This window comes from Myotis davidii, unplaced genomic scaffold, assembly GCF_000327345.1.
Source record: "Myotis davidii unplaced genomic scaffold, ASM32734v1 scaffold425, whole genome shotgun sequence".
Classification (NCBI taxonomy): domain Eukaryota; kingdom Metazoa; phylum Chordata; class Mammalia; order Chiroptera; family Vespertilionidae; genus Myotis; species Myotis davidii.
Genome location: NW_006296413.1, coordinates 4,255,063 through 4,263,874, shown reverse-complemented (window position 1 = coordinate 4,263,874; position 8,812 = coordinate 4,255,063). Strand labels below are relative to the sequence as shown.

General features: G+C 59.0%; 1 protein-coding gene across 1 annotated transcript in view; it reads right to left on the bottom strand.

The window, feature by feature from the left end:
• NRXN2 (neurexin 2) overlaps positions 1-8,812 on the bottom strand; it is a 116,296-nt gene that overhangs the window by 97,604 nt on the left and 9,880 nt on the right. Inside the window, exons 2-3 of the mRNA XM_015568978.1 lie at positions 6,670-6,687; positions 1,816-1,845 (exon numbers count right to left, since the gene is read on the bottom strand). Of these exons, the coding sequence (XP_015424464.1) occupies positions 1,816-1,845; positions 6,670-6,676 (37 nt within the window). The 5' untranslated portion in view covers positions 6,677-6,687. The remainder of the gene's footprint in view (positions 1-1,815; positions 1,846-6,669; positions 6,688-8,812) is intronic.

Here is an 8,812-nt window from a genome sequence, read left to right as displayed (position 1 = left end):
GTTCAGGGGCCTGTGCCAAGGCCATGCGCACAGGCCGGCCCTCAGCGCCCGGAGGCCCTGCGCTCCGCTGCTGGCTCTCTCTCCTCCCCGCTCTGGATCTTCCCTCTCACCCTCGCTGCTGGGTCAGAGTTCACGCTCTTCAACGCGTTGGAAAGCCTGACACAGGCCCCCTTCCTCCAAAACTCCCCAAGGCACACGCCACACCCCTCCTCTGACCCTTGCCCATCCTCCAGGCAACCCTGGCTCTCTGTCTACACCTGGTTCATGCCAGTTAGACTGTGGGCATCACGGGGGCAGGGCCATGGTTTCTGTTCGTACGCTGTCCCTCCGTTGTGTCTTCAGAGGGCTGTGCACACCAAGGGAGGTCCTGACTAGCTGGGGCTCCTGCTTAGAGGGGAGTCCTTTCCCAGGGGTCCTCCTTGCCCTGGGCCACCCGGCTTGTGAGGCCCCACAGGCACGCGTTGCTACGCCTGGGTGCCAGCTCAGCTTAAGCTCTCCACCCACCCCTGCCTCCGACTTGTGTGCCTAGTGCCCGGCTCCCAGGCACCCACACCTTGCCAGGCCCCATGGGATGAGGGGAACTCAAGAATGGAGTTTAAAAGTCCCTTACTCCCACCCCAGTCACAAAGCCCCAGAGCTAAAGCTAGACTAACACCTGAACCGTGGACCTCCCGGGGAGGGGCGATCTTTCGACTTTCGTCTATGACCAAGGTGGGCCACAGCCAGCACCCCCAGAACCAGGCACTGACAGGCAAGAAAGATGTAAGTGAACCAACCAGGTCCTGACTCCCCACCTGGGACTTCCTCTGTCCTCACATTTCTTGCCATAATGTGGCATCGCTGCAGGAGTCACAGGCCCCTACCTCCCAGACCTAAATCCATCCCAAATTCCAGATCTGAGCCTCCGTCTTCGTCCATAGGCCTCTCCTGCCTCGTCCCTATGGGAGATGAGCCCAGCAGAGGACTGCCCTGGGCAGGGAGCGGTGCCCAGAAGGCCACGAGCTCGAGAGAGTCGTGACCGGCCTGGGAGGTCCTGGCTGGCAGGGGCCACAGTCGGTACTCCTGGGCTCTGCCCCAGGTGCTAACCGCCAGGGCCTGTTGAAATGGCAGGGACTCGGTTGAGGCTAAAAATAGATGCGCAGCCCCAACAGTAGCACCAATTAGTCGGTGTGATCACTTCCCCTCTCCGGCCTCAATGTCCTCCTCTGCTCAACAGAGTCAAGGGACGTCCAAAAGACACAGGGGTGAAGGCCTGCAGGGGGACAGCTGTGGAAAGGGGGACCCCACGCCCAGGCTCCCCTACTTTCCCACTCACTCCATCGTGGGCACGGGGGGCATCCCACAGCAGCAGGGGGCGGGGACGAGGTGCCTAAAATCCTTTCTCTGGCCCCTGCTTTTCTCTTTGTATTTGGATGGATAGAGAAGAAAGAATGACCAGAATGAGTGGAAGGAAACAAAATGCCACCATGAGAGAGAGAGAAAGCAAGACACACCACCAGGAAAACGCAAAAGGGTGACTGGAGACAACGGCAGGAGTTCAAACATCTCTTGATGTCAGAAACCAAGGTGAGATGCGGGGATGGCGTGTGTGGGGGAGGCGGGGGAGGGGAGAGCACAGACACGGACAAACCCCCACCCCCACCCAGCACCCCGAAAAAGATAAATAAAGACATGGCAGAGGAAGGGGATGGGAAGGCAAGTGGGGGGGGGGGCAGATGGAGGAGGGGAAGGAGCACTAGGGGAGGAGCAGCAGATCCAGGCGCAGGTGGGGGCAATCCAGTCCAATCCAAAGCAAACCAGAACTTCAAACCATACCTTCGCTGTTTAACGTCAGGTGAGCCGGACCTTGGAGAGAGGAAGGAGAGAAAGAAAGAAAGGAAAAACAAAACAAAAAGAAGAAGAAGAGAAAGAAAAGGGGAAAGAAACAGAAAACACGAGTCATCAAAATCAGCCAGAGGGGAGAAAAGCTTTTGCTGCCACAATTTAAAAACCCTTTTAACTTGTGACAGACATCGGGGGAGAGCCCCCAGCCCAGGAGCTGAGGAAAGGGGCCCGATGCCGGAACAGAGGGTGGAGGGCATGAGAGGGGCAGAGAGAGGGGTGAGGGTGCAGGCGGAACCAGAGGGAGATGGGGCAGGGGGTCGCTGCAGCGGGAGAGGAGATTTTGGTTTCTTTTTTTCATTCTTGCCGGAAAAAAAAAAAAGGAAAAGGAGGAGAAGCAAGAGGCTGGGAGGGCTGCTTTTTCCTTTTTCTTTTTTTCTTTTTTTTTTTCTTCCGGGAGACGGAGAGAAAAAAAAACGGTCAACGAGAAAAACGATTCGGATGGAGGAGAAAATAAAACACGACACAAAAATCAAAGCCACCTGGAGAGAGAGAGAGTGTCCTGTTAGCGTGGGATTGAGTGGGCAAGGGGGACCTCCACCCGCCCCACCCCCATCCCTGTCACCCCTGTGATCCTGGCAGAGGAGGGGGAGAGGGAGCCCCACAAAAGTGAGCTTTGGGAAGGCATCTGTCCAGGTCCAGTTCCAATCCCCCCACCCCCCTGCTGCCACCCAGCTGCTCCTCCCACACCCTCTATGGACAGAGGGCACCCACACACCTGGCTTCTATAAGGAACTGGGGTTTGGGGACAGAGTGAGTGTAGAAGCAGGTGGGAGGAAGCAGGCTCTAGAGCAGTGGTTCTCAACCTTCTGGCCCTTTAAATACAGTTGCTCATGTTGTGACCCAACCATAAAATTATTTTCATTGCTGCTTCATAACTGTCATGTTGCTACTGTGATGAATCGTCATGTAAATATCTGATATGCAGGATGGTCTTAGGCGACCCCTGTGAAAGGGTCGTTCGACCGCCAAAGCGGTCGCTACCCACAGGTTGAGAACCGCTGATCTAGAGAGACCCTGGAGCCAGGCCGGGCTGGGGATTCTTCCACAGGGAGGACTAAGGGCTGGGGCCAGCGCTCTCGGACAGCCAAGACCTTGGGCAGAAGGCCGGTCTGAGAGGTCAAACCCGCTCCTAAGTTGTTCTGTGGCCCCCTTTCCCCGCCAGGCCCTCGCTGAGATGACCCAAAGCTGAGCTTTGAACATGGAAAACAGAAACGGAAGCCCTATTTCCAACATTGTGAGCAAGAGCAGCGGGTGGGGGGAGGGGGGAGGTCCAGGGTTACCTCGGCCCCTGAGAGAGCCTGGTCAGCCCCAGCCCAGGGCACCTCGGCCTTCGGGGAAGGCTCTGGCCCACGGGACAAGGACCCCAGGCCCCAGAAGCCACACCAGCCCCACAGCTGGGCTAAGGCCCCAGAACCTCAGCCCTCCCACTCCCCCCACCCTCCCACCCTGCAGCGTGGTGTCTGGCCAAGAGGGTGGGGAAGGAGCGGCCCTGGAAACCATCGCAGCTGCTGCGCAACGGGGTGCGGGCCCTGGGCAGAGAGCGGGCCGCACAGGAGCAGCAAGGGTCCAGGGCCCAGGGGGCTCTGAGACGAAGCTGAGGGCTGGGGAGCCTGGGTGCAGGAGGAAGGCACGAGGGAGCAGGAAGGCAGGGCCAGGGGCCCAGGCCTGGCTCCCGGTGGAGATGTGGTTCGTGGTGCCCGCTTCTCTCAACAGCACTGGTCTCTCCCCACCTCTGGGTCTGAGGCCGGTTGGGGGGCCAAGGGGCACCACAGCTACTAAGGGCTGCCTCAGGACAGAACAGCTCTTGGAAAGACACAGGTTTTATTCCCAAAACACGGTGGGGAGGGGGGGAGCACCTTACTCGAATGCCCCACCCACCTTCCCCCAAGAACTACCGGCATCTTCTTCTAAACCCCTAAATCCAGGACCCAGACCCAGAGCCCTAACCCCTCATCTCACGCTCCCTGGCAAAAACAGATTTGCTCACAGGTTACTGGAGACCCAGGCCTGGAAGCCCGTGGCTGTGCGCCTGCTCTCTGTCCCCCACAGGCCTGTCCTACTGTGGTGGGGTGGGGGGACATCTCTCCCCTTGCAGACCCTTCCACTGCCCAGCTCCAGCAGCCTCATTAGCATGCCGCACTCTCCTCTGTCACCACGGCAACCAGCTGCTCGGCTCCCTCAGGCGTGACAGCACCAGCCATCTTGGTGAGGGGAGGCCAGCCCCTGCCCCGTCTCCCACGGCTCAGCCCAGCTGGGCCCAAGGGTGCTCGCCCTAAAGCCTGCCTCCCACCGCCCTGAAATCTCTGCTCCCTCCTCACGCCCAGCTCCCCCCCTTTACGTCCTAGTCCCCCCCAGGTCCACCTGTGGCCTCACCCTCCCACCACTGGAGAAGGCTGGCTGTGACGGATGCATTAGCAAGGGTCCTTCCTAGGGTACTTTCTCCAGCTGCTTCTGTGTCTTCTCTCTGTACAAGAGGCTGGGGGGGGCAGGGGGGCAGGGGGAGATGGGGAAGTCAGGATCCCCCAAAAGGAGATGCTCAGCGGAGGCTGGGAGCAGGATGGCTGGGTTCCTGGGGAAAAGCTGGGCCTGAGACACAGCATCCAGAGGCGAGAAAAGAGGGGGAAGGAGGACTCAGACCTAAAGGGGGAACCTCGGGGTCCAGAGCATAGTGCCGCAAAGGGGGTCCAGCCCCTGCACACCCACCTCCCACTCTGTCTCACTGCCTCCTCTCCTCCCGACACCCCAGGGGCCCAGCATCGAAAGGAGGGAGCCGGTTACAGGGACAAGCTGGGAGAGACACACGAGCAGACATGTCACAGAGACACACACACAGAAGCATCACACCCTAGGTATGTACACACACACGCACACACCCCTGACATGCAGGCACACGCCGCGTCACATCCAATCCAGCAGACTCCCGTGCCGCCCCCAAGAAATGGCCAGGTGACGTCACAGGTCTCAGCCGACTGGTCTCCAAAGCCCAGCGTCCCTTCCCGCCCCTGCCTGGCCCGCCTGCTGGAAAAGATGCTCCCTTCTCTCCCCTCGGCCCAGTCACTCTCCCCGCCGCAGCCCTGCCTGCTTCTCTGGCCTGGCCGTTTCCCTCCCCATTTCAAGCCTCTCTGCCCCTCCCTCCATGAGTGTCCTCCCTCTTCCCACCTCTACTTACCCCTCCCCTTCTCCTGGACCAGCCCCCCCCGCCCCAGCCTCTCTCCTCCACCCTTTTTCTCTCCCTTCCTCCCTTCATCTCTCCCTTTGTTCCGGAGGAGACATGACATCAAGAGCAAGTAAAAGTCACATCAGCACTAAATCTTATCTCCAGCCCTCAGAAGGCTGCGGCCACCAGACACGCAGGCTCTCTCACACACAGAGGTAAACACTGCCACGGAGACGCACACACGGAGAGGACAGATGCAGACACAGATGCAGACACTCCTCGGGGCAGTGATGTGGGCCACGCCACGAAGACACGGCGATGGAGGCCACACCGCCACACTCAACGCACATGCACAGCATGTATGTGCAGACATGCACAAAGAGCTGTATGTACATGTGTGTGTATGCACGCACACACACGCACGCACGCACACACATACGCGCGCGCGCACACACACACAGGCGCCTACAGGCCAGGACCAGGGGACCTGAGGGCATCCACAGAGAAGAGACCTCACCCAGAGGAACCAGCCAAACTGAGGGCACCACAAGGAACCACGGCTTCCAGCCCACACTGGGCCGAGAGCCCTCCCTGCTCTCCTTCCCAGGACTCCCGCGTCCCCTGCGCCGCCCAGGGCAGGGCCGGGCCCAGGGAGCTCCCAGCCCAGGGCCATCTGTGTCCCTCCCACTCCCGCTGCTTCTCCAGGAAGAGAACACAGCGCGGCAGGTGTGGTGGCAGGGGTGCCACTCCGCTCCTTGCTGCCTGCCTCTCGGTGGCCAAAGGAGCTCCCCAGCAGCCCACCTCCCCGCCTGGGCATCCAACCCAGTCTCCCCTCTCCCTGACCTGGTCCACCCGGAGGAGAAAAAGAAACAGGGAAAACCAAACCGAGAGGTAAGGTTCAGAGAATGACGGGAACCCAGAGAGAGCCTGGAGGACAGAACAAGAGACAAAGAAAGGGGCCCGGGACAGAGCCCTGGAGAAAAACCAGAGAGAGAAAAGGCAACAGGAAGAGAAGACAGGGACAGGGTGGAGAGAGACCCCAGAGAGAGCCCGTGGCCTGGGCTGAAGGAAGAGGCAGGCCACCCCCACCTACCAGCCCACGGGGCAGGGCAGGGGCGGGGCAGGGGCTGCTGCAAGTGTCAGAACAGGGAAGCTGCCCCTACCCACTCCCTGGCCCGGGACAGCCCCCACCCTCTGCCGGACTCTGCGGACCCAGGACTGGACGGTACCCAGGCTCTCCCAGCCCCGCCCGCCTGGTCTGCAGGGCTTTCCTGAGCCTCCTCCGCTGGGCTGGGCAAAGCAGTGTCTCCTCATGCGCTCTGGGCACTTTAGAATCCTCCAGCACCATCCCTCCGCGCAAGACCCATCTCCTCGCTAAGGAAGAAGAGAGGCCAGTGCACAGACTGGCACTGAAGACAGGGAAGTGGAAGGGCCTTCCCTCTGCCTGGCAACCCAATGAGGAGGAACTGGGCCAGAGGTGGGGCCGAGGCCGCCAAGGGGGTGCCCAGACATCCTTCCCGGGGCAGGGGCAGGGGCAGGGGAGGGAGCCCTTGGGTGGCCAACGATACCCCCTCACATAGGACCCCACACAACTGATCCGCCACTCAGTGAGCCAAAGCCCCACTCACCTTCCATGGGGTGCTCCTCTGCAGGCCAGCAGGTGCAGGAAGGGGCACGGCAGGGAGAGAGAGAAAGGAGGGCTGTTAGCAAGGGTACCAAGGACAGGGCTGCAAGGACAAGGCTCCAAGGACAGCGCTCCAAGGTCCCCACACACCCCCACACACAGCCACCCGACCCGAAGGCTCTGTTGAGGATGAGACAGAGACCGAGGTGTTTGAGTCAGTGCCTCACACACGGGGTCACACGGCCGAGAGGACCCAAGCCCCATATTACATTTCAGGAGACTGAGGCCCAGGGCAGGGAAGTACCCACTCAAGGTCACGTGAACAATGGGAAGCAGAGCCAGGAGCAGCAGGCAGGCGTCCCGACTCCCAGGCACGCTCCTCCCTGCCTTCCAGCGCATCTCTGAGACAGATGGGGACACGCTCGCATGGGGCTCACCAGAGACACACTCATCTCAGTGACACACTGACACACATAGGCCCTGATTGATCATCCCTCACACAGCTCACACCCAAAGCCTTTGTACACAGGACCCACCGACCCCCGAGGGGCGAAGAGTCGTGGGTATGCAAATCAGAAAACACAGTCCTGCCTCGAAGTGCTGTGTGACTCCCATCCCAGTCACTTACCCTCTCTGAGCCCCCGGTCCCTCTTGTGCAAATGTGAGAGGGATGAAGTAGAGCATTTCTGCGACCCCTTCCGGGTCTGGTTTGGGGGGTTCTATGATAAATGCCTTCTTATCATGAGTGAGGCAAGGGGCCCCCGACTGGATGGGCCACTTCAGTGGTGGGAGGGGGTGCAAAGGCAGCGGGCCAACTGGGCCTTCCAGGGCCATGGCACAGCCATCGGGCAGCCAGCCCGCACCTAGTGGGCCTTCCTGGGCTGGGCCAGGGCTTGGCAAATGACTCCGGAGAGAAGACAGAAGGAAGAGAGGACAGGGGCGCTCCTCCCACTGAGCTACCCCTCCCGGAGCAGGCTGGGCTCTGGCCTGCTTAGAAGGAGGACCAAGTCAACCCTCTCCAGACACTTCTGGCACGCCCACCCGCGGGAGCCTGTAGAGAAGCAACAGGCGGGAATAGAAATAGCACAGCCTACAAACACACAGACCCAGTGGGGAAACACACACACACACACGCATGTGGGCCCCAGGATATACGCGCATACACGCCAAAAGCTGTTCAGTCCATATTTAGACCTGCAAGCACACACCATCTCCTCCTACTTCCAACCTCATTTTGTGTTATTTGCTCATCCACTCTGAGGAGTTTAGCTATACTCCAGAAACACATACTGCCATTTATCATAACTTATGCCACCCCCACAATCCACACACTGGCTGAACGCAGAATCAATACCCGCACAGTGATCTCATACACAATATTAGATGCATACATACCACCACCCCACACGCCCTCCAGGGACAAAGACACACCCTGCAGTGAACACAGCTCCCTGTTTGTCTGTCCACCTACCTATCCACCTACCTACCTACCTACCATCTCCCATCTTCTAAACCTGCACCCACGAGCCCCCACATATCTACATGTGTGAGCCATGCTTCTGTACCACACACAGCTTCTCTCTCCTGACAGCTGCATCCCCGAAAGCTGTGTCTGCGCGGCCTTCTTAAACAGACGGAATCCATTGCATCTGGGGGCCTGGGGAGCTGAGGGGGCCCTCGGGGAAGCCTGGCTATCCCGCAGAGCCCTGTGTCGGGGCGCTCTGGCCCCAGGTGCGAAGGCCCTGCTCAGTCATCTCTCCGGCACCTGCACTAACTGGGAGGCACGGTGACCTCTAGGTGACCCAACACGGCGAGTGTTTCAAAAGGCATTGTCCCCTGCCACCTATTGCAGTCGGGGTCAGGGTCGGGGTCGGGGGTCAGGGTCAGGGCCATGCTGTGTTCAGGGAAGCGAAACTCCTTGTATTGATGCTACTGTAACTATTTGAACAATGATTAACTGTAGCATTTTTATTAAATTGAATTTTTTAGGCAAATATCCACTAAGGAAGTGACTCCTTAGGGAGTGTTATATCTTTGGTATGGGGATCATGTTTTGAGAAGACATATTACACATTTTTTATATAAAGTAAATTATAGATTTCTCAAAGATAGTATGTTTTTGGCAGCTGAGGTTAAATATAATTTAT